This window comes from Ipomoea triloba, chromosome 4, assembly GCF_003576645.1.
Source record: "Ipomoea triloba cultivar NCNSP0323 chromosome 4, ASM357664v1".
Lineage (NCBI taxonomy): Eukaryota > Viridiplantae > Streptophyta > Magnoliopsida > Solanales > Convolvulaceae > Ipomoea > Ipomoea triloba.
Window position 1 is genome coordinate 13443387 of NC_044919.1, and position 25754 is coordinate 13469140.

At 33.2% G+C, this 25754-nt stretch overlaps 2 protein-coding genes across 2 annotated transcripts in view; both read left to right on the forward strand.

Annotated features, from left to right (window-relative positions):
* The first annotated feature begins 11501 nt into the window (after positions 1-11501).
* LOC116016831 lies at positions 11502-17257 on the forward strand. Its single transcript, XM_031257259.1, has 6 exons — positions 11502-12271; positions 12540-12748; positions 15455-15749; positions 15880-15965; positions 16114-16205; positions 16469-17257. Exons 1-6 carry the CDS (start codon positions 11951-11953, stop codon positions 16693-16695), a joined length of 1230 nt encoding a protein of 409 aa, XP_031113119.1. The 5' UTR covers positions 11502-11950; the 3' UTR covers positions 16696-17257.
* Positions 17258-24136: 6879 nt separating this feature from the next.
* The window catches only part of LOC116015324, a 3841-nt gene continuing 2223 nt past the window's right edge, over positions 24137-25754 (forward strand). Inside the window, exons 1-2 of the mRNA XM_031255362.1 lie at positions 24137-24359; positions 24508-24713. Coding sequence (XP_031111222.1) covers positions 24267-24359; positions 24508-24713 — 299 coding nt within the window. The 5' untranslated portion in view covers positions 24137-24266. The remainder of the gene's footprint in view (positions 24360-24507; positions 24714-25754) is intronic.

Here is a 25754-nt window from a genome sequence, read left to right on the forward strand (position 1 = left end):
AGCATCCCCAATATGAGGATTTTAGGTAATTTTTTGTGCAAGCTTAGTTGGAAGAGAGAGAATATTTGAGGTTCTCCTGCAACCGTGACTCGCGTGAGGCACAATAAAAACACCAACACCAAGAATGCTGGCTATGGGGTTTGAACCCATGCACACTTATGTGCAGAAGATCTTAAGTCTTCCCCTTAACCTCTCAGGCAAACCAACTAGTGTGTTAATATTAATGATCATTTCATTAGTATACATATTATCCTGTTATGGTAAACAACAGTTCAACAGTACCCCCTAAAACGGCAGTGTTAATTTACGTGGATCTTCATCTCACGACGTTCCTTTCTTGGAGTCGATTTAATTTTTGGATAAAGTGAGAGGTAGAGTTATGTGAAAACATAACTATTATTTAATTTATTTGTGAGTCATAAATATTAGATATAAAATTAGTTTAGTAAATTCAACCTAAGAGTCAAATAAGATAATTTGTTGGAGTGATGCAAGTAATAACTGAAGACCCAATAGCCCAACCGATTAATAGGATGCTTAGTGAATAAGTTTAGCATCACTATGAGTAACCGATCTCTTTTTGAAACACTCATAATTTTTTAGAATTTAGTATTTGTCTTATATTTTTTTCAATCTTTTTCATCCCGAAGAATCAATGCCTCATCTCCACTATCCAAAAGCCAAGTATCTGTTCATCTATACCACATCCACTGAGGCTTGATCTCATGACCTCCCATAAGGGAGAGTCATTACATGCCATCGAACATTAATGACCTGAATTGTGATTGCTCATATTTTTCTCCAGGGTTTAGCGTATTTGGTTCATCGCTTGAGTGGTGGGTTGATTGCGCAACTTGCGATTTATTTCTGCAGTGGTTCTAGAAGTGGGGTCTTGTGGACTTATGATTAATCTGACAAAGTTGGGATCACTCTAGTATTTTTTTGATAAAAACCCTACAAAATTAGTCTAATGAAGCTGGGATCATCTAAGTATATATTTAAAAAAAAAAAAGGAGATAAAATTGGCTTGCAGTTTAGTTTAATAAATCACCTTAGAACTTTGTCATTGGAGGCGCCTCATGGGCACATTCTGACTGGTGGGTTGATTTCGCGACTTGCGATTTACCTGTGCAGTAGTTCTAGGAGCGGGATCCTGCGGGCTTATGATTAATCTGATGAAACTGGGATCACTCGAGTATTTCATTGCGCGACTTGCAATTTACATCCGCAGTGGTTCTAGGAGTGGGGTCCTGTTGACTTATGATTAATCTGACGAAACTGGAATCACTCAAGTATTTTTTTCTATAAAAAAAAATATACAAAATTAGCCCGACAATGGCTTGTAGTTTAGTTTTAAATCACCTTAGAACTTTGTCATGATTGGAGGCGCCTTGTGCGCATATTCTGACTAGTGAGTTGATTGCGCGACTTGCGATTTACCTTCACAGTGGCCTTTTACTACGACAAGAAATAAATTAAAAGAAAATAGGAGACCGCCGGCCAAGAAACGAAGCTCCGTCAAAGGCTCAAAGCTTCGACCAGAGGCCAGCGGGCACCAGATGAATAATCAAGGTTTCGTGCAGTGAGGCAAATAGAGAGGTTTTGAGAGAATTAGGGTTAGCGAATTAAATGAACAGTTCCTTTTTACACATTAGCTATTAATTAACCAATTATTTGCTGGAATTCAAACAAGGATAACATCAGAAAACATAATCAATCCAAAACATATCTTTAATTGCACTATATAATATTTGATATTATAATTTATATAATTATATATCGATCAAAATATTCTTAATATATTATAACAAATTCATTCTGTGCATCGCACGGGTGAAAATACTAGTTATTCTAAAATTACAAAGTGTGTGGGTTGTTGTGTTGTATTGCAAAATTCTATTATTTTTATTTACGCAAAAATTTGTAACCGCTACTTAAAGGTGCATTGTGAGTGAAGTTTTTCTTATAATCATAACTGGCAAAGGTCTATAATAACACAGTAACTTTTATAATTATAAAGAAAACAATACAATTATTCAACTATAAGTCAAAAACTCGTGTGAGACCGTCTCACAGATCTTTATTCGTGAGACTGATCGGGTCAAGATGAAACTGTAATACTTTTACTGAAAAATATAATACTAATCAGGAATAAAATGTTTATTACTTATATGAAAAAGTGTATTACTTTTGAAGGAAAATGTAATACTTTTACATTTTGATTTAAAATTAAGTATTACATTTTTCGTCATAGATATTACATTTTTTTTCTATAAGTAACAAACGCTTGCCAACATTACTTATAAGAGAAAGTGTAATACTTTTGATGAAAAATGTAATACTTTTACATCAAAATGTAAAAGCATTACATTTTTTCCTCAAAAATAAGTATTACACTTTCCTTTATAAGTAACAAACATTTTATTCTTAATTAGTATTACATTTGCATATTGATCTGACATGTCTCACGAATAAGGATCCGTGAGACAGTCTCACACAAGTGTAACTCTAACTATAAAATGGCTCTAACTCGCTGTATGTCCTTATAATTTGTTACTCTATATTTATTAAAATAAATATGACTTAAATGAATATCTATCTTATTATAATATAATGCATACAATACACCATCCTTAACCAAAGGTCAAGGGATCGATCATTGACTTTGGATATAGAGCATTCTTAAATCTACAGGCTAGATGTTCTAAAAGGATGCCTACAATCCAACTAAGAAATTAGTCACTGTGTCCGATAGTAAAATCATAGACCACATCCAAAAAATACAATACATCATGTCAAACACGATATTTACTTCAAAGTGCATACTAGTAGAATTACCCGTTTCATAAAATTAAATTATTAAATAATTAAAATTTAAAATATGACACGAAGTTTGGTCAAATTTTGGCAACGGAAAACATGAGTAGATGTGGTCTAGTTTCGCTAGCTTCTAAAAACCATGACTAAAATGTAGCCATGGTTTCTAGCTACTGAAATTAAAGAATAGCTACATTTGGTCATGCTTTTGACCAGAGAAATCATGATGACATATAAGGTGTAAATAGATTAAACCAAGCTACTTAGCAACTTACTCAAATTTAATTCGATGAATATTTAAATTTAATTTGATTACTATCAAATCAAATTTAATTTCAAGTAGTTTAAATAACAAGTCGAGTCTAATTCGAGCTTTTTAATACTTAGTTAATTCGAGCCTCTAATACTTGACTTAAGTAGTTTATGAGCCTAGTCAAGTTTTTTTAATTTTTATTTTTATATATTTTATACCTAATATAAATATAACATTACAAATTTAATCAATTTATTTATATATTTATGTTTATATGTTATGAAATCACTATAATCAAAATGCAATATTGAGTTTGTAATGATGTTTGTATGTAAAATATTATTATTATTATTATTATTATTATTATTATTATTTTATAGTGGAATATAATCGACTAATTCACAAATAGTCAATGAAAAAATTAAATTTAAAAAATTAATAAATAAATAATGCTATGCAGTGAGTTTAGTAGGGAAGAGTGGTTGATTTTATAGATTTTTATTGTGAGATAATGAAATGAAGTATATTATATATACAATTTAATGTAAAAGATTCTGATCTGCACAAATTAAATAGCAATACCCTTTGGGAAAAATATATCATTTAATTTTCTTCTAAAATTTTGCATGCATTAAGTGTCAGATTAATTAATTATCAAATTTGCCTTCAAAGCAACGATTGTCGTAAATAAGTGCATGTGTAGCTATCCGTTTGGAAATATATATAGCGTAATTGTGATGTGCAAATGAAAATGACATATGATTTCTAAACTATGAACATATAAATATCCAAATTAATAAGGTTATTAACTAAAAACATATGCATGCATGACAGCAAATTATCCATACAAATCGATTCTTACTTTATAATTATAATAAAATGGAAGTTTTAGTTAGGGTACATCCCGTGATTTAAAACATTTATCCATAAATTTTTAGGACATCCAGGGGCGGTGATATGTTCTTAAGTTAGAGTTTAAACTCATCATAAAAATAAGTTTTAAGTTGATATTATCAATAATACTATATATGAAAAAATTTACCAAATTTTTACATCATATTTATTTATTTATCAAAATCATTCATCACATTATTATTTTTTTTAATGTTGAGCATAAATAATATATAAACATAAATGTGCAATCCAACTACCAAACTTAAATTTTTAGTTGAAATGGAGCACATGCTTCAATTTGGGATTAGAATCATAATCAAAGATCATGGATTCGAATCTCCGCATCAGCCACCATTGCAATTTTTACCCGCCTCGACGGAGATCCCCCATCCTTAGCTCATTGCATCCTTAATTTGTGGTTTATGGTTTAGTAGAAGAGATGTGGGAATTGAACTTATTTAAATGATACTAAGATTAATTCTTTTTAATAATAGTAATAAATTAGTTCCACTTTTGGTCTTACATACGAATACTATTTTGATCATAGGGCACGATTTTATTTTTTGTCGTACTTAAATTTTATGGCCAAATATTTAGTACGGGGTAATAAAAAGAATATGATTATGTCATATTTCTAGTTTGAAATCATGTGCTATTACATCTTTTTCTCAAAAAATGTTTAAGCACGTGGTTTTAAACTAAAAATATGAGGCATTCCAACTATCTTTTTTATTGGAAATTTAATTTGGTCATGAAAGAATAAATGTGGCAGAAAAAAGAAGTTGTGATATGGTAAAAATAATACTTGCTTTTTTATTTTTACAGGTCACGGGGTATCATAAGTAGACCATAATTAACTGTATGAGACACATTTGCATCAGGCCGACCCAATTAATGGGCAAAGTGCTAGCTAGATTGGTAAAAGAAAATACTTATTGACTGCACCAAATGTGAAAATTATCAAATAATTGTGGAGGAAATGGAAATAATTCTAATAGTGATTAATGTTCATACTTCTTCTCCAAAAAAGGTTGAATCCCAACCCCAAAGCCAACAAAATAGCATTACTCAAAGTAAATTTGTCATGCAAACATTATGTGAGTAACCCACAAAACAATTTAAGCCAACCAAAAAAGGGCCTCGATTGCTATAATATTTTTCAAATATTTGCCAAAATTGTTTAGGAGAAAAGAAATATAATTGTCATGTTAATAAAAGTGTTGTCTTTATTTATTTAGTTACACAAGTTACAATCAGTGTATGCTTAGAGTATTGTCCTAACTTTTTATTTTTTCATAACAAAATTGTAAATAAAAGAATTTGACAGGAGTAATAAATATTTTTTTCACATAATGATTTTATTAGTTTTGAATATACTGACTCTATTACAATATACATAATTGCTCGCCCCACCGGGACTCACCACTTCGTTAAAGTCAATCCACACAAGAAACTCTGAAGTCTCATGCAGACAATTTGTCATCTCAATATTAATTATTGCTTACTTATCATATATATAGATATATATACACACACACACACAAAAACTCATATAAATTTACACTTTTAAACAATTATTAATTTGAACCTAAAAGTTGAAAAGATTAGAAGAAACTTATATCAATTAACATAAACAAAATAACACCCAACAGGGCCGGTTTTTTGATTTGCGGGGCCCTGTGCTAATAACTAAGTGAGGCCCTATCAAAGTATAAATAAACTGCGAATTGAAGAAAAATTGCAAAGAGAAAAATGCAAAAAAACATAATTTTGAACCAATATATTCACAAATACATATACTAACTATTAGGCCAGGGCTGGACTAGGGGCCCCCAAAATTTTGGGGCCCTGTGCGGTCGCACGTTTTGCACGCCCTAAAATCCGGCCCTGGCACCAAATTAAATAGCCCCATCCAACCCACAAAACCTCTAATGCCTCAAGGAAAGAATTGCATTTTTAGACTCTGATCAAACTCAAGTAGCATATATAATCTACATAATTAAATTGCTTCAAGTTTCTGTTTTCTTTCTCAATGACTCAATAAAATGATTCCTTCCTTTGTGGCCCTCTCTCCCTTGCTTGCAAGGTTTCCCTTACAACATCTTGATGTTGCTTCATATTACATGCATTTGGCGTACTCTTTTACTTCTTTAATAAGATATTCAATACACCGCTCTAATTAGGAGCAGATCCCAAGGGGACAATAAGGATAGTTGCCCCTATTTACCCACCTCAGCTTCATTATATATATACGTGTATATATGTATATAGTATCTGCTTTAATAAAAATAAATAACAATACTATTATGCTTATTAGGGTAATGTGCACCAATTACAACATCGCATTTAAGAAGGCTACCAACTGCCTATATGTTTGATGTGAAACTAATTAACTCCCATAGTCCCATTCTTGAGTTGTGTAAGAGCATTGGAGGTTAGTAATTTAGTATAGAGCCCCATATATACATATGTATATATCTATTAGTTACCAAACAATGCTGCAAATGCTACATCACGTGTATTTGTTCATCATTTGTTGGTTGGGCAGTCACTTGATGACTCATGTGCTATTACTATTACACCACACAATGAACTTCCACATTGTTGGTCTAATTAAGGAGGGCAACTCAAAACCGCTTTAAATTAAAGGAGTTGTTGTGATTTCGACCTATTCTGGCTCTGTTCTCTGAGATGGTAATGCTCTAATTTCAATGTTGTATGACAAGATAGTGATATGTCTGAATATAAAGTATGTAAAAGCCAAATGAGAAAAGAGAGAGAGAGAGAATGCTAGATCAAATTTTCATTAATTTCTGCCATGCATCTGAATACAACTATAATCCATATACATTCACTTGAAAATAGGGGAAAACTATTTTAGTGGGATATTTGTGATTTCAACCTTCTCTGGCTCTGTTTTCTGAGATGGTTATGCTCTAATTTCAATGTTGTATGATAAGATAGTGATATGTCTGAAAATAAAGAATGGTACCTAAAAGCCAAATGAGAAAACAGAGAGAGAGAATGCTAGATTAAATTTTCATTAATCTATACCTTGCATCTGAATACAATATAATCCATATACATTCACTTGAAAATAGGGAAAAACTATTTTAGTGGGATAATGACCACTAACTACAATAAATATATAATTATTTATAAAAGGAGTCTATTAGATTTTTTTTTGGTTATAAAATATTTAATTCCTTATGTGTTTTACATGGATGCATAAACCTAACACAAGAAAAATAAAAATATGTGGCACACATTTAAAAAAAAAAATTGATCAATATGTGTTCTCTTGGAGTATTGAAATGAATTTAATGGCACCAATGCATGCAATTGCTACATTGAAAGTGGACAAAAGAAGTATAGGTGTTGATGTGAGTGTACATGTAATTAAGCGTAGGGCATTCCCAAAAACATTAGCTAGGAATCTGAGTTTTGACTCCATAGGTTTGTGACTTTGTCGATAGCTTCAAGGCTCTATAGATAGATTATGCTTTCATCAAACACTTTGTGCGATCCCAAGCCTATTTCAAGACCCATCACCATTTCAATTCACTATTGTACATTATCTAGAATCCCAAAATAAAATGATAGTAAAATTTAGCAATCTTGAATAATAATAAAGTTATTTTGGTATAAGGTTATTGAAGCATTAATATACGCATCTAGAAAATGGGTTATTTTGATATTGTTGATGCAAAGTCTAAGTGTTATCGAGAAAATATTAGTAGTAGCACCATCAAGAAGTGCATAATCAATGTACCTAATAATCCAATGTCCAATAAAATAAGGCATATGATTACAGGGATAAGAAATATTGCTATGCACGCTCCCGAGGTAAAAAAAAAAAATTAGTTAAATAATCTTTTAATTTTTTTTAATTTTTTATACTAATTCTTTTGTTTGATTGTTTTTTTTTTTCTTTTAAATAGCATGTAGTTGATATAAATTTTGCTCAGATTTGTGATGACATAGAACACTTCCGACCGGACTGTTGGGCTGCCTTGCATTATGGAGCTCTGGTAAAGTTAGCAAGTGATTTTGTTGAAGATTAGTTTCTTTGAAACACTGCCATGTCTATGTAAGATGCAGAAATTTTTGTAAGAGGCTAGCTATAGGTTTTTGGCAAGTAGCGATACGAAAATGAAAAAATCACCCTATTTTTTTCAAAAAAAAAAATGCAATAGATCAGAGCATATCAGAGTTAGGATCAGAGCAGTTGTGATTCTATTAATTGTTCAACTTCTTTTTTAATACTTTTTTTAACTTTGGAGGTAATATTTTTTCAAGTAGCATTATATAGAACAAATTTTTTAAAAAAATTGTGTATAAAAATGAAAAAAAACACCTAAATTTTTTCAATTTTTTTTTCAATAGTCCGTAAGTTTAGTTGTAAGTTGTAACACAAATTTCAACAATATTTCTTTCACTTTCTAAGTTTTACTTTATTTTATTTTATATTATATTATATATATATTTGGATTGGTCGTTCTAGCATAAGGCACTAGGCGGTAGCCCTTGTTTAGGACCGGCTCTGACAAAGGGTATGAATGTCTGTTGAAATTATACAACTTGTATTCCAAATCAAGATAATACTTTTGTTGTAATTTCAGAGGAGTTTATTTACGACATGTGAAAGTGGTTTCTACAAATCTAAAAACCTGCACCGTAAGACGTGTTTTCTATATTTCTTTTAAAGTTTATTTATATTAATATATGTTGTATGTATGCTATTTATTTTAAAATAAATATTTATATTCTTTTTTGAAAATAAATAAATATAAATATTTAGTTTTTAACTTTTTTTTCATATTTAATATTTTGCAGGTCGTTTTTCCACAGTCTTAGTGCTCTACGTGAGAATTTGTTCTGATTTTGAAGTGAGGTATAAAGATATGCTTGTGATCTAGAAGTCTGAAAATTTATTATTGAATGTTGAGTTTGTATTACCCAATGAATTAAATCTAATGTAAACTTGCTATGCACGAAGGATGTTTCAAAAATGTTGTTCAATTGGATTGATCTTCGTAATGAGAGCTCCCAATGGACATAAGATTTCTTCGTAAAGTGCTGGGAGCGTTTGATCCACATGAGTAAGTATTTCAAAACATTTTAATTCAGCAAAATTAAATTTAAAATGTTTCGGATGCATCCGAGGTTTTACGTGAGTGATACCAAACAATTACTTTTGGACTTTGTAGTAAGTTTAATCTGGTACTGGGCAGATATCGCACAGTAAGTTTAATCGGGTACTGGGCAGATATCGCACAGATTTTCGTTATAAGGTTATTGAAGCATTGATATACGCATTTAGAGAAATGGGTCATCTTGATATTGTTGATGCAGATGCAGAGTATAGGTGGTATAGGCTTTTGTTGAAGATTAATTTCTTTGAAACACTGTCATGTCTATGTAAGATGCAATGATTTTTGTAAGAGACTAGCTATAGGCTTTTGGCAGCATATAAAAATGAAAAAAAAAACACAGAATGTTTTTCAAAAAAAAAACACAGTAGATCAGAGCATATCAGAATTAGGATCAGAGCAGTTGATTCTATTAATTGTTCAATTTTTTTTAATACTTTTTTAACTTCGAGATAAATATTTTTTAAGTACCATTATATAAAACAAATTTTAAAAAAATTGTGTATAAAAAATGAAAAAAAAAAAAACACATGAATTTTTTCAATAGTCGATAAATTTAGTTGTAAGTTGTAACACAAATTTCAACAATTCTATATATTTGGATGGCCCCTTCTAGCGGGGGGCATGAGCGGTCGACTGGCTCTGTTTTTCCTACTGAGGATCAAACCTTTGACCTCTCACTTGGGAGAGCCAAAACTATGCCGCTTGAGTCTTTGGCAAATTGTTAGTTAATCTTGAAAATTTTCTTTTGGGAAAGTTTAAACAAAGCAAATTGTTAGTTAATTTTTCACGTAATTTAATTGTTATGTTTCCTAGATAACACAATCGTTATACCATGGTCCACAATCCACAATGCATTGTGGACCATGGTCACAAAACGACGTCATTTTTAAATAAGTGAGAGAAACGGCTACCGTAAATCTCCGTAACTGACACCACAGTTCATCTCAAATGATACTGCCTCACATTTGTTTTTATATTATTGAATGAAACTGTAGTTATATCGAAATGTAACTGTAGTTGTATTAAACTGATACTGAATAACAGTTTCCCATTTTTGGGTGTATATTGTCCAATGAAACTATAGTTATATCGAAATGATATTGTGTTTGTGTTGAAATGAAACTGAAGTGTATTATAAAAGAAACGGTAGTTGTGTTCAAAGAAAACTAAATAACAGGTTCACATATTTGAGTGTATAATATCGAATGAAACTGCAGTTATATCGAAAAGAAACTGTAGTTGTGTTGAAATGTAACTGCAGTGTATATAAACTGAAAGTGAATGGCGCGGGACGGAGGCCGTTTCATCCGTCTATTTTCATTAATCAGAACGATGTCGGTTTGATGCGCGGTCGACAATCCATTGTGGACCGCGGTTCATAGTAAAATTTGCGTAGATAACACTAACCATGTTAATTAATTTTTTTAATAAAATTATTTTCATCAAATATATTCCTTTTTAAAACATTTTACCAGGAATTTAATCGATGAGAAAGTATCAATCGGCATTTTAATTCTTCAGATATTAAATTGGGAGTAGATATAATCATTCAGTAACAAAATTTGTTAAATATCTTGGTCGCAGATATAGACCTCTAATAGTGTGAGGAACTATATTCATCATCAATCAAAGTAATAATTGAGGGATTGAATATAAACATTCTAATAAATAGTAATAATTAAGGAATTGTGTACCTATTTTTATAATTATTATTAAAAGAATACTAAAAGCATGTTTGCAAGATAAAAAATACTAAAAGCATCAATTTTTTTTTCTTCTAATAAAAACAAATTATACAATGGAACCATGGTCTACCTAGTAGTAGATTCTAATCCAAAATTAATCTTCAGATTCTGTATATGTAGTTGACACATTTTGTACCTGCACTTGATAATTTCAAGTTATCATATTATATGTCAGTAATTATCAAATTATTTATTTATATTATATAAATTATTAATTATAAGTACAAAATATATTAACGGAAGATACACAATTCTTGTATAAGAAATTAAGAATTCACAGAGCAATATAAATATAGATGATATAACAATTGTCTAATAAGCGTATTTGTATAAGAAATTAAGAATTCACAGAGCAATATAAACATAGATGATATAACAATTGTCTAATAAGCGTATTTCTTTTTATCTTTGGGTTGATTCCATTTCCAATGGCAAGATTGTCTTTTTCATCGATAGGCTTAAAATGAAGGCGCCCACTCGGCCAGTATTACTGTTGGAATTAAAAGAAACATTTTTTATTTTTATTTTTTTAAAATTTCCCCTTTCGCTTTCCTCTATCAACAAAACCATAAAAATTTTTAAAACATTTTAAAAACCTTTTTGTTTTCTTCTTCCCCTACCCATACATTCATTCAATCTTCTCTTCTGCTCTCTTTCTCTCTCTACAATCACCTCTCCATCATCAACCCATCTCAGATTCTCTCTCTTTCTATCTCTTGCTTTCTTCTTTCAATCCACGTACACCCAGAACAACAACAACAAAAAAAAAGCATTTCAATTTGATCTTGAAATTAGCATTCTTAGGGTTTATTCTGCAAATTGCTCTTCCGAAATTAGGCTAATTCGAATTTTCACGGGAAGAATTCAATTAGCCTTCGCGTTTTGATTTCGTAATTGTTCTAGTTTCCCCTTTTCTTTGTAATATATATAAATTATAGATATATATATCTATATATTTGGGTATACGGACACATATTGGTATCGATACGAGCGAATATATAGGGCGCGGCTATCGTATATATTTGGATTTGTGTAAACATTTAGGAATATATACGAAGTTTGGGGTTTTGAGGTGCTTAGGAAACATGTTGGGGGCAGGACTGCAGTTTAATAGGAGTAGGAACGGCGATGATCGGTTTTACTGTGCGGCGAAGGCTCGCCGGAGTCAGAGCCAGAGTCTGAGCAGTCGTCAGAATCATCAGAACCAAGATCATACCAGAGGAGCTAAGAGCGACTTCGCGGTAAGCCGTTCTGCCAAGTCCGATGTCCGAGCATCCGCAGATGAGCCGCTTAAGGAGAACTCGGTCATTGTAGCCGAGCCAGTTCGCGAGGTGTCATCGGTGTCCAATATCCAACGGTTTCTGCATTCGATTACTCCTTCAGTCACGGCGCAGCATCACCCTAAGGTTCGTTAATTAAACTTATTTTTTATGAATTCTGATGGAGTTCGATTAAGTTTTTTGGAATCTCTGAAGACAAACTTTTACGGAGTATTTTATATATTTAAAGCTTGAAATTTAGTATTTTCATTTTACTGCAAATAACATCTGCTAACTTTGATTGAACAGAGTTGTTTAACTTAAATTTCAGTGGTTTTCTTTTTCCTTTTATTTTTAATGTTAGTATTTTAGTTATTGAAATGTGGTTTGATTGGTTTTTATCTGGTAACAACAGACAGCAATCAGGAGTTGGAAGATTGATGGGGAATCTCAGCCATTTTTTGTGTTAGGTGATTTGTGGGAGGCCTTCAAAGAGTGGAGTGCATATGGTGCTGGAGTGCCTTTGATATTGAATGATACTGATTGTGTGATTCAGTACTATGTGCCCTACTTATCCGGTATCCAAATATATGCTGACCCTTCAAAGTCTTCAGAGAAATCAAGGTATATTGTTTTGCACTTTGTTCTCCTTTAAAGTCTTGAGTGTTTAAGCCTGCTGTTTTGTGGCTTTAGTTGATTCAGCCTATTTGGCAATTGGCATGCATCTCTTATGAGTCATCCATACTGTCTAAGCCTGTTTCTGTATTGTTCTTTTGCTATTTTCAATTACAAATGGTGTAGAGAGCTTAACATATAGCTTACCTGTGCTTTGGTTGAAAGAAATCTTACTTCCTATCTACTTTATTATTCTGTTTATTTTTGCTATGGAATTGCTGAAGTGAATCATTGAATGTGGTATCATGCCATAAAAGTGTAAATATTGAAATTTATAATGTGTCATAATATCTCAGTCCTCTAGTTTCTAATGATCTTAGTTTTAAAGAAACATAAATAAAGCATGTGACATTCAAAGGTATAAAGCACTGAAAGCTTTTGATGATGTGGTGGAAGAATGTGGCTAGAGTTATACATCTTATTATGTTTGCAGGATAATGCTAAATCATAAGACATATTAAGGTGATATGGCTTGGCAAAGTTAGTGATAAAAGATAAAATTCTATCATAAGTTGATTACCAGAATGTCAACACACTGCAGACACAGGTGGATGCCTTGGGGGGTATTAAGTACACTATAAAGTGTCAATTGTTTCCCCTGAATGCACTTGTAGTTATGGCATTTCTAGATTTCTGTGCCATCTTGCAAAAACTTTTCATTTAATTCATAGTTCTCATGTTTTAGTTTATCTGCCATGCTATGTGGAACAATCATCTTACAACATGTAATTTTTTGGAGAATATTATTTTTCTATGTATCTTGGTAACACCCTCTAAATAACTTGGCCTGCTATTCTGAAGCAAATGCTGTATTGATAACTTTTAGTTTCAATTGGATGTAAAAATTTCAAAAATCTGAACCAGATCACTTGTAAATATATGAATCAAAAGTTCCTTTTATAGTGATGAATGATGCCCATTAAGGACTATCTTTGACTGTTTCTAGTGTTCTGGAGATTTTCAGGACATTCCTTATGCTTTTGGGCTTTTGGCTTTAGAGATTGTGCGTTCATAGTTTCATTCCTTTCAATATATTATCAGATGCCCTTCCACTCTCTTTTCCTTTGTTTTCATATATCAAAGCAATAGTATTGCCTTGAGGAGGATTCCACCTTTCTGTTACATATAATAAAGCTCACACATCTTTTTTAAAATCAAGAATTATATTACTGAAACTAAAGAGATTCCCCAATAGGTTGATAAACTCACAGCTCACTTTTGGTTATTATCTCTGTACATGGGCATCAATTCAACTTTTGCATGTACCGATATCCAAATTTTAACTGTTGTTATGTGTGGGTTGTGCATCTATATATGTATACAATATGTAAACTATTGGTGCTATCAAATTATTGAAGACTTTGATCTTTTCCACATTTAAAGGGCCTTGGGCAATTTTAGGCAATATTTATTATTCTTTTTTCGGTTTTTCTGTGCTAATGGTATCATGGTGACTGAAATATTTTGGTGAAGCATTTTATATAACATGATCTTTATGGAAATAGAGATTTTCTATTTGATTATTTAACTGTTACAACCGAAACATTGCATGCAGTTATTGAACATCATTTCTCTGCATGAGAAGTTTAAAAGTCGAAGGTTCAACCTATCTTTTAGATATTGCTCCTTTTTTATTATTACTCATCTGTGCTAGATGTTTATTTATATTCATGTAAATATTGTTTAGATTCTTGTATAGCCTTACTGTGACTTTGCTTAAATTACTCTTACCCTGACTCTTAGGAGTAGATATAATATATATATTCTATTTATTTTACGTGCAACTATGGTTAGTTTGAAATAATTGGCTAAGAAAAGTAAATTATTTGGCATCCTTCAAACTTTGCACTAGTATGTAACTATGTATGTAGATATATTTGTATAGAACCAACCATATTTCCATATTTGTTCCAGAATTTTGTTGTATAATTTCATTAATTTGATGTAGGTTTCAGCTTATTAAACAATGTTTCTATGATTGAATGTTAGGTAGAGCTGAGTGACTAGCATTTTTCCATTTTTTTTTCTTCTGACCTTTGAATGTCATAATGAACTAGGATATTCATGCTTTATAATCTTTAATCAGAGGCCTTTAAGAATTTGTGACATTTAATTCTGAGGCAACCATGTTTGCATATATATAAAATGTTTCTGTTAGTGTTTTACTTGAGTGTGTATTTTATTTGTTATCGAATGGTGGTATGGGCTGCTTGATGGGTTCCATTAATGATTAGTTCAAATACGGTTGTTTCTTCTGCAATACTTAATCATGGTTGTGTTCTATGCTTCTTCTCTGGTTTTATTTGTCATGCATTAGTGAGTTACAACTCAATTTTTTATGATTGCACTAGCTATTGTAATGCTTGACTCAATCATGCCAAATTATATTCACACTCATTGCTTTAGGACTTTATTTTACATTCTAAAAACACTCTTTAGGATCTAGATACTTCAGTTTTCTGATCTACTCCATTTCCTTTGCTATTGAAAATTTTCAAAATTTTCTTAATTCTTCTTTAGTTGACGCCTTTCTGTTCATGTAAGAGTGTTTGCATGTGTTTGTTCTTGTTTAAAATTGACACTTAATAATGTTATTTATTCATCATAATCTTGTAAATCTACTGCTTTAACTTCTTTTTAAATATTGTGTTATAGGCGGCCAGGAGAGGATAGTGATGGTGACTCTTTTAGGGATTCTAGTAGTGATGGAAGCAGTGATTCTGAACAGGATAGAGGTTGCTTGAATTATTCAAGGGAGCAGCAGAATCATTATTGCCCAACGCGCGAAAATTCTTTTAGGATTAGTAGGCTGACATTGAGAGATGAGAATACTGCATTGCAAGAAGGTTTTTCCAGTGATGAAGGTGAATCTGCATGTTCTCAAAGATACTTGCGATTTGAGTATTTTGAGAGGAGTCCACCTCATGGTCGGGAACCTTTGGCAGACAAGGTTGGTATTTTAGTACTTAATAAAATATTTTCATTTAATTAGCTGCGGAAGCTATGAACCTTTTATTTTATTTTATTTTATTTTATTTTGTTTTGGTTTGGTTTATTTGTGTTAATCTATAACTTTGCAGATATCTAACTTGGCTGTTCGCTTTCCTGAGTTGAAAACGCTTAGAAGTTGTGACCTACTTGCATCCAGTTGGATTTCTGTGGCGTGGTACTGTTAATTATCCTTCTGAATTGTGATTGTTCATATAACATATTTCAATTGAATGCACACATCTCTCTCTCTTCCTTTTTTTTTTTTTTGGGGTAATAATGCGCACATCATTCTAAATGGTCATTGCAATGTTAAAATTTTGTAGGTATCCAATTTATCGGATACCAATGGGCCCTACCCTGAAACCTCTGGATGCTTGTTTTCTTTCTTATCATCGTCTTCATACACCTCTGACAGGTACCTTTGTATTCTGCTTGTCTATAATTCTAACATTTACAAATTTGGTAAAATATTATTTGATTTGCTGGTACATCTTCATCACTAAGACAGGTAGCTTTGTATTCTGTTTGTCTATAATTCTCACATCACGAAGGGATGTTCGCTCAACTTAACTGTGTTACAGACATGATTGTCTCTCTTTCTTTGCTTTGTCAATGTGTATCACAGTTCTGAAATGATGCATATGACACTTTTTTATACCGCTTTCTATACTTCTGTAGGAGGCCAAGGTGCACATGCTACAGCTGTCACATGCCCAAGCGAGATGGATGGTGTCCCCAATATTCTCTTACCTGTTTTCGGCCTTGCTTCATACAAGTTTAAAGCATCACAATGGGCCCCCGACAGTGGATTGGTGAAATCCCTTTCGCAAGCTGCTGGGGATTGGCTGACAGATCTCCAGGTCAATCACCCTGATTTTAGCTTCTTCTGTCGAAATTGGAACTAAGTTGGTCACTTGTTTCAAAATTCCCACCACTCCATAGAAACCCGATATGAATACTATTTGCTTGATGCGTCATTTGAACTATTTTGGAAAGTTGGGGTGTTACATGTGATGGTTTTACATCATAATATGAAAAAAGAAAAAAAAAAAAAGTACAAATGAAAAAAAAAAATGAAGAAAAAAAAAGCAAAAACAGGAGAAGGCAAATTCAAGGTGATGGGGGAGAAGAATTGGAATCATCGTGCTATTGAATGCTCATATGGAAACTAACTACCATGAAGACGAAAAGACGAGCAGAAGAGTTATGATCCCTGCACACTTTGAGGAAGGCGGAGCTTGAGCTTGCCGGTTGTCACGCAATAGCAGTTTAACAGAAGAGGGGAGGCTAGTATTTTTTTCCTGCCCTGATCAGATCTAGGAAAACTGTATCTTATTATCATAACTTTTAAGGGGGATTTTGATAGGGTTTTTTTATAAAGTGAAGTTCAGTTTCCCCTTGTGTACATTGAGACTGTTTTATATAGCATAAAAGTAGTAGTAAGTTAGAGTATTTAGTTTGGTACAACAGTGTTTCCATTTTCTTCTTTCTTTTTGGTAATTTGATTTCTTGAGTCATCCAATTACTAGGAAATAGGAATAGCAAGTAAAGTAAGTTTGTTAAATATTTGCCGTAATTTTTTGAAAATTAATACGGAGTGTGAGTATAAATATAATATAAACATAAATGTGCAGTCCACCTACCAATTTAGACTTTTAGTTGGATGGAACACATGATTCAATTTTCTACCAACTTAGGCTTTTAGTTGGATGGAGCACATGATTTAAGTTGGTATCAGAGCCAAACAGTAGTTAATAGAAATGAATTTCATTGTTTGGTGGGTGAAAAAAAAAAGAGTTAATACCCAAAATGACCCTCTGACTATAGCGTAATACTCGATTTAGTCCCAAAGTATTTTTAGTACCCAATTTAGTCCTCTAACTTTTAAAATCACACCCAATTAGGTCCTTCGTTACAATTTTCATCTATTCACCATTATTTTGAAGGCAAATAAGTCATTTAGTCCTCCAAACCCGTTTATTGGCGTCTCTGTTTCGGATCTTCGAATCATATCGCAGAAACGATGGGTCGTAGAAGGGAACCCGTTTATTGGCGGCAACGGCGGAGTTGTAGAAGGGAACCACCGGGAGGCACTCGTGGTGGCGGGTGAGCGGGTTGGCAGAGTGGAAGTCGCAGTCGCAAGTGACGTAGAGGGTGGCGGCGTCGACCTTGCAGGTGAAGCTTGCCGGGGCCTGCTCGAAGACCTCGCAGAGACCAGGGGATCTTAGAGTTGCTGGCTTGCTGCGTGGATTGATTTCTGCTGGTTAGCTAGTTGGCTGCGTGGATCTTGGAGTCGCTGGCTGTGAGCTTGTTGGCTGCGTGAAGCTTGCCCCTCGGAAATCAACTAGCAATTTCTGCAGGTCGCTGGGTGCGTCTTGCGTGGATCTTGGAGTCGCTGGCTGCGTCGTTGGAGTTGATTTCTGCAGGTCAGCAACCAAAGCGTAGAACTACATGAGAGGCCTCCAATCTTTCAATTTTCTTTAGAGCTTTGGTTGATTTCAATCTTTCAACTCAGAAATCAACCAAAGCGTAGAACTACATGAGCAACTCAGAAATCAACTAGTGACGACGACGGCGATGGGGTAGGCCTCCAATCTTTCAATTTTCTTTAGAGCTTTGGTTGATTTCTACAGAGCTTTGGTTGATTTCTACAGAGCTTTGATTGATTTATGAGTTGCTGACCTTTAAATGATGTTGTCTACTTAGCATTTGGGGTTGCCTATTACTTGTTTGTTAAAATTACCGAATGAGACTTACCTGGATTTTTCTCAGCTAACCAATTTGAGGTCTTTCATCAAGGCCGTTGAAGAAGTTGTTGAAGAATTGAGCAGGAGGTGTTGTCTAATAAAAGGACGTTTTTGCCCCTCAAAATAACGGTGAATAGATGGAAATTTTAACGGAGGACCTAATTGGGTGTGATTTTAAAAGTTAGAGGACTAAATTGGGTACTAAAAATACTTTGGGACTAAATCGAGTATTACGCTATAGTCGGATGACCATTTTGGGCATTAACTCGAAAAAAAATTACTGGGAATATTAATTCCGTTATTTGGTTGGATTTAGAATGGTAAGGAATAACGAGTATAAAGACATATATGCCCCTACAAATTAAGAAAAGTAATAATAACTGAGAAACAGTACAAAGAGTAAAATAGTCCAATCACTCTAAATTTTCTTCCCATCTCCCATGGAAACAAAATCCTTGGTCCAACTAAGTATTTTGTTTTCCTAAAAAATGAGGAACTCGTTTTCCATTGGAAAATAATCCAATGAACCAAACATAAGAAAATAGCACTTTCCATGATTTTGAAGAAAACATTTTCCTTGGAAAATTTTTTCCTTCCAACCAAACATGCCCTAAGTTTTTTTGTTTTTTTGTTTTGTTTTTTTGTTTTGGAGTACTATTAAATCTGTTACAATGAAGTATTTGTTCATAGCTACTTTTTCAACCTATTGAAACACAAATAGTTAATTTGTCTCCACTAGGTTTGAGCTCATCATGACTTTTCTTCTTTTTTTTTTTTGATAAAGAGAGAGGGGTTAACCCATAAGACGGCTACTAAGAACTACCATTTCCCCGGTCTCGGGGAATCCATAGCTGAAAACAAGCCCAAGAATCCATCGCTGAAAACAAGCCCAAATTTTATCCTCACGAATCAAGTCTCTCAGGTCATTCGGAGCCTCATTCACCAAAAGATAACTCCTGGAAAGACACAGAGCTCGCTTGGCTAAAGTATCAGCCAGCCTATTTTGCTCCCTGTATATGTGTTCGAAGTGAATCTCCTCAAAAATAGTTGCCGTTGCATGACATCTGTGGACAATATTCCCTAGTGACTGTGCACGAGTGCGCTCCTTATCAATAATGATCATGGAATCACTCTCAACAATTAACTTTCGAACCCCCAAAGTCTCCAGCATACGAAGACCCTAGAGCACTCCCCAAGCCTCGGCTTCATCACTTCGCAGACCCAATCACCATTATGGTCCCGCAACGCTCCACCACAACCCGCCAAACCACTCGTAGAAGAGCAGCTGCCATCAACGCTGAGCTTGAACCAACCAATCTGCAGTTTTTTCCAAGCGACTGGGGTCTAAGTAATCTGTATCGCATGCAACCCTGGAGCAGACTGCTTCGCGAAAGCAGTAGCAATCTCAAGATCTTTCTGAGCAATCCAGTTAAGCTTCTGGTGTAAGGGAGTTGTCCGGCCACTGAAAATAGCCTCATTGCGCCAACGCCATATCCACCAAATCCGGTTAGCAAATTTCACCGGCCAGTCCGCATCAAGACCAACTCTGCTGTCTCCTCGGATATTTGCCAGCAACCAATCATCCCAGTTTAAGCGTCCTAGGATGTCTCGAACGTGTGGACTCAAAGCTACGTGCCATACTCCTCTTGCTTCCTGGCAGCTGCGGAAAAGGTGCTCACAGTCCTCCGTTTGCCCTTCGCAAAAGCCACAACAAATATTAGATGTTAGTCGCCTCCGACCTCTTTCAGCATTAGTCATAATACGATCATGTTTAACAAGCCAGAGAAAAAAACAAATCCTATTGGGGACTTTCAGTCGCCAAATTGTCCGCCAATCATTCGGTTCCCCGATCTGTGTAGAAGGTGCAATGGCATCATAAGCTGAAGAAATCAAGAAAGCGCCATTTGATTCATGAGACCATCCAATATCATCAGACGCTGTAACATCATTTGACAAAACTATGCCAGCAAGCTTCTGCAAAACATCAGCAGGAAGGAGCTCCTGAAGGGAAGCCCATTTCCAGCCCACTCCTTCTTCCCAATATTCATGAACGTAAGCATAAAGCTCAGGGAGACTTAGAGGAGTGCTCAAATAACGACGAAGAGGGTTGACCCATCCATTTATCCATCCAAAAGCGCGTAGATTGCCCGTTGTGGACTACCCGAGTCATACCTGCTTCTAGGTATGGTGTAGCTGCCGCAATTCCTCTCCATGCATTAGAAACGTTTGCAAGTCTCCCATGCCTATATTTACACGTTAGAGCCCGAGCCCAAAGGCTTTTTTTTTTTTCTTGCTGCAAACGCCACCCTAGTTTTACCATAAATGCCATATTCATTTCCTGGAGCTTGCGAAGGTTTGAAAATCACTCAAAATTAAACTTGTGTTAATTTTATAGGGTTAATCTTTTTTTTTATTTAAAAAGAAGCAAAAACTTGTGTGAGACCGTTTCATACGGGTCGGATTGGGTCAAGGTGGAAATGTGATACTTATACGCACAAATGTCTCACTTATATGTTCAAATGTAATACTAATTAGGAATAAATTTTTGGTAAATGTTCTACTTTTAAGAAAAAAATGTAATACTTTTACATTTCAATTTAAAAGTATTATGTTTTTCCTCAAAAGTATGGCATTTGCATGTTGATTCAACCCGACCCGACCCGTCTCACAAATAAGGATCCGTCTCACACAAGTGTGACCCAAAAAAATAAATTTGAAAAAATAAGTGTTAGTAAACAAGTTTTCTAAATAGAAAATAAAGAATGAAAAACAGAGAACGAAAACTGAAAAATTAGAAAAGAGAAAATAGAAAACAGTTTCCGTTAATAAACGGACTCACAATTTTTTAATTTTCAATCAAATATAAAAAGATAATTTTATCGCCTCCAACCAAATATTTAAAAAATAAATTATTTTCTAAAAAATAATTTTTTGAATTTTCAAACCGACCTAAGTTAACTTTATATAATTTTTTTAAAAATACTTTATATAATTGAAACAAAAAAGGAATATCTTCACAAGATTTTTGTCCTATAAATGTCTAGTCAGTCTAATGTTCCCTGCGTGCACAATTTGCCTTGGTTAATCCAGTTGGGATGGGATGGGATGGGATGATTGCTCTATTTATTATATTTGAGGTAAAAGGACCAAGTCGTAGAAGTTTTACCTAAAAGGTTATTTCAAATTTGTTGACCAATCAGTAGATTTATAAAGTTAGATTTTGTTAAATAGTTAAAACTAATGCTTGGTAACTATTTTTTTTAGACTTATGTTAATAAATTAAAAATGAAAATGTTAATTGGAGGGTTTTTTTTTTGTTTTTCTTTTTTGTATATCGGCTAATTGTATTTTTTTAAATGTCTAATTTATCCCTTTAATAGTTGCTGATTATTGTGGTTTTTATATTTATTCAATTTTTATTTAAATTTAATTTTTTAATATTGAATTATTTTTATTTGATAAAAACAAAAATAATAGTTAAAGTAATAAATAACTATAATAGTTAAAACAACCACATTAACTATTATTAAAATAAACTTATTTTAAAATTTATACTTACAGTTAAAAATAATTTAAGAATAATGCAATAAATAAAATAACATATTGGCCTCCTTTAAAGTCATTTTACAGGTTACTCGTCATATATAAATAACTAATTTATCAAAATATTTTTGGCTAATACTATCAATTTATCAAATAATTAATACAATCGATTTTTCATTCTAACTATCCGTTAATAACTAATTACCAAACAACATCTTATCTGCTTTTGTATTTCAAAATTTTGAAATTACTTGCATATTTTCATAAAGTGTTTCACATGATATTGTTGTGGACAAAAAGGCAAATAAGGACAAAAAGAAGCAGGTATGCATAGATGATAGTTGTAAATAAAAGTCAAAAAGTAAAGATGATTATAATAATGCAGTTTTGTTTTAAACTTTGAAGATTATACATGTGCATGCAGGATAGTTAGGGATCATCAGTCATAATATAGAGATTGAAAAATATTAGGAAAAGGTAAAAATAAGCCATCAAACTTGAATAAGGGTCCGTTTGGAAAGTAGGAAAATGACTTCTGGAAAATATTTTTCGAAAAATGAGTCATTTTCCGGAAAATAGTTTCATTTCCAGTGTTTGGATGTATTATGGAAAACTGTCTTTGTGTGTTTGGTCCATTTTATGGAAAATGGATAGAATTGTATAATTAAACATTGTAATTGTTTTATTTAAAATATAAAAAATTATAATAGTTATTAAAATAATGGTATTTAATAAAAAATAGAATTTATTAAAAAATAAAAAAATAATAAAAAATTAAAAAAAAAATGTAGCAAAGGTTTTCGGCGGTTTCCCCACCTCCTTGGTCCATGGTCATGGGTGATATGGCTTGGTTTTGGTCGAAAACATGCGAAACAGCTATTCTGGCGATTCCGTAAAATGACTTACGGAAAAAAATTCCGTAAGTTATTTTCCAGAAAAATAAACTGATTTTCCTTGGTCAACAGAAAACATTTTCCGGACGTTGCCAAACACAGAAAACTCGAAAAACATTTTCCGAAAGTCATTTTACGGGTTACCAAACACACCCTAAGTTTCAAATAAATCACTGAACTCGGAAAACCAAAGCAATTAAGTCACTAAATCGGAAAAAATAACAATTAACATTTTTAACATGTCATTTGCCTATTCCGGCGGTGGCCACCATTAGTCGCCCTCGTTGGAAAATTCGTCGCCGGTGACCGGAATAGGCAAATGACCTGTTAAAAATGTTAATTGTTATTTTTTCCGATTTAGTGGCTTAATTACTTTGTTTTTTTTTTTTCAGAATTCAGTGGCTTATTTGGAGCTTATTCGAGTTCGATGGCTTAATTTTTAATTTTCAAATAATTCAATGGCTTATTTACACTTTCTCCCAAAAATATTTATTTTTTCTAAATAAGTTTTCATTATTGAACCTGCATTTATTGTCTTTATGGTGCTGCATCTTGCATACTTGATGGTGTGATGCTTTACTAAATATATAAAGGAATATTAAATACAATATACACGATTTTTACATACAATATTATACAACTTCGTGACTCGTGATTTACATCTGCAAAGACTCTAGAGACAGGATATGTAGACTTAGGATTAGCTCAGCAAAGCTGAAATCATGCACCTGTAAAAAAAAAAAAAATTACTCTACAATTTCTCTACTTTTGTTTTTCTTTGTATTGCCAATTCTAATGAGGTAAAATATAAATTATTCTTCTATATTTAATAGCTAATAATAAAATGATAATTTTGATAAGTTTTATTTTAAAATGTCAAAATTTGCTAACTATCATTGAAATGACACATCTGTTAACATTCTAAATGAATGATTATCGACTAAATTTCGGTGGTGGAAGCATGAATTTTTTAGATTAAAAAAATAAAAAAATATAAAACATATACTATTGATAACATTGCTGTTAAAATAATATTGGGATGAAAAAGAAAAACGATTAAAAGTAATTATTATTATTAAAATAAAAAAATATATTAAAAAAAAAAAAAAAAAAAAGCAACTCTCCAAAAAGCCACCAATAAAGCAAACACAGGGAAGAAGCGCATTCCGTAAATAAAGCCAAAGCTCCAAAGCAAAGCTGTGCTCCAACCAGTCTTCCTCTACTGTGTTTTAGTGTCAACAAAATTCCCAAATCGAAGAAGAAAAGCAGATCAACAAAGCTATTTGCCCATTAATGGCGCTCTCCATACCTGTTCTAGTCTTAGTCATCTCCTTTCACCTCATCGCCTTCGTTCTCGCCGTTGGCGCCGAGCGCCGCCGTAGCACGGTAAACCCATTTCTCCTTTCCTCCTTCTCTGCTTCTATTTTGCTTTCAATCCACTGTGTGCACTTCATACGCTACAACTCTATTGTCGGTAATAATAATTTATTAATTTTTTTAAAAAAATTAATTTTTTTTTGTTTGGGTGTGAAAGGCGAAAGTTGTGCCAGATGAGTATGACGAGAGGACGTACTGCGTGTACGGAACGGACGCGTCGACGGCGTACGGATTGTCGGCGTTTGGGCTGCTCCTCATTAGCCAAACTGTGTTGTACTGCGTTACCAAGTGCCTGTGTTGCGGGAGAGGGATGATGGGTGGAAAATCTACCAGTTGTGCTATTTTCTTCTTTGTCTTCTCCGTGTAAGTTCAAAAATTGTGTTTTTCCCCAAATTGTTCATTTCATTTATATTTTTCAACACTGTTCTTGCTCTGGGTATAGTGGCTGGTGAGATTAAATAATGTGATTGTTGGAAAATATGGGTCTCTAAGTCTCTTACATTTGGCTTTTTAATGCTGTGTTCATTTGATCTTGCAATGGGGTTAGATATTGCAATATTGGCTGTTTATGTTTATAATTGCTGCAATTCTCGAAATGTGAATGAATAAAAGTTGATATGTTAGTGTGAGTAATGGCATATGTCAGAGAGTAATTCTTGTTTGAGTAATTTATGTTGTTTTTCACTGGTTAGTCAGCACATCCATATAGTATATGGGCATTAAGACCTTTGAAAGTTGAAACTATTGCTATTACTTGTTGAGCAGAAAAACCTGCTCTTCTTGGATTTGCTTTTACACAGGATGCTGTCTGTCATTGAAAACAGTTGCTTCGTTTTCTCTTCTTGAAACACTTGGAAATATTTGGAGACATGTTTCCAGGAATGGGGGCTTTGGTTCTTTCACTGATAAAGGCTGATAAGTGGGGTTCACTTAATTTAGGGGTTGCATTACTTGCATACCATTAATGTAGTGCCATGATGTGCTTTAACCTTTTATAATCATTCGTTTGTGTTTGTGTGCCAGTAGGATAGTTGGTGGGGATTGCGTGTTTAGTTTTAATCATGTATACTGATTTAACATGGCACTTGGACCCCCTGACAAAATTGTTCACGTTTTGGTGGGGGGAAGGGATCTTGTTTTTCTCGCAGTTAGATAAAAGCATATCAGTTCCTTTTGAACTTAAATTATAGTTAGCTGTTGCATTTACAAAGGTGCTAAAGAACGTTCTGATATGTTTATGGTGCTTACTGTTAATTTTTCACACTCTTAACAAAGTTTGAGGAAACTTTGGGGATCTTGATTTTGGTATCTGTTGAGTTTTGTTATAGGTGTTTTATCCTTTTTGTTATTGGGGTAGAGTTCTCTTGGTTGGCCCCACAGAGGGAGTGGGGAGGAGGGGGGGGG

What these genes read in the sequence shown, in the direction of transcription:
- LOC116016831 (XM_031257259.1), top strand. Translation starts at nt 11,951, where the DNA reads ATGTTGGGGGCAGGACTGCAGTTTAATAGGAGTAGGAACGGCGATGAT. An exon ending in AAGTCTTCAGAGAAATCAAG is followed by an intron (nt 12,749 to 15,454) that starts GTATATTGTTTT and finishes ATTGTGTTATAG; the next exon opens with GCGGCCAGGAGAGGATAGTG. An exon ending in AGTTGGATTTCTGTGGCGTG is followed by an intron (nt 15,966 to 16,113) that starts GTACTGTTAATT and finishes AAAATTTTGTAG; the next exon opens with GTATCCAATTTATCGGATAC.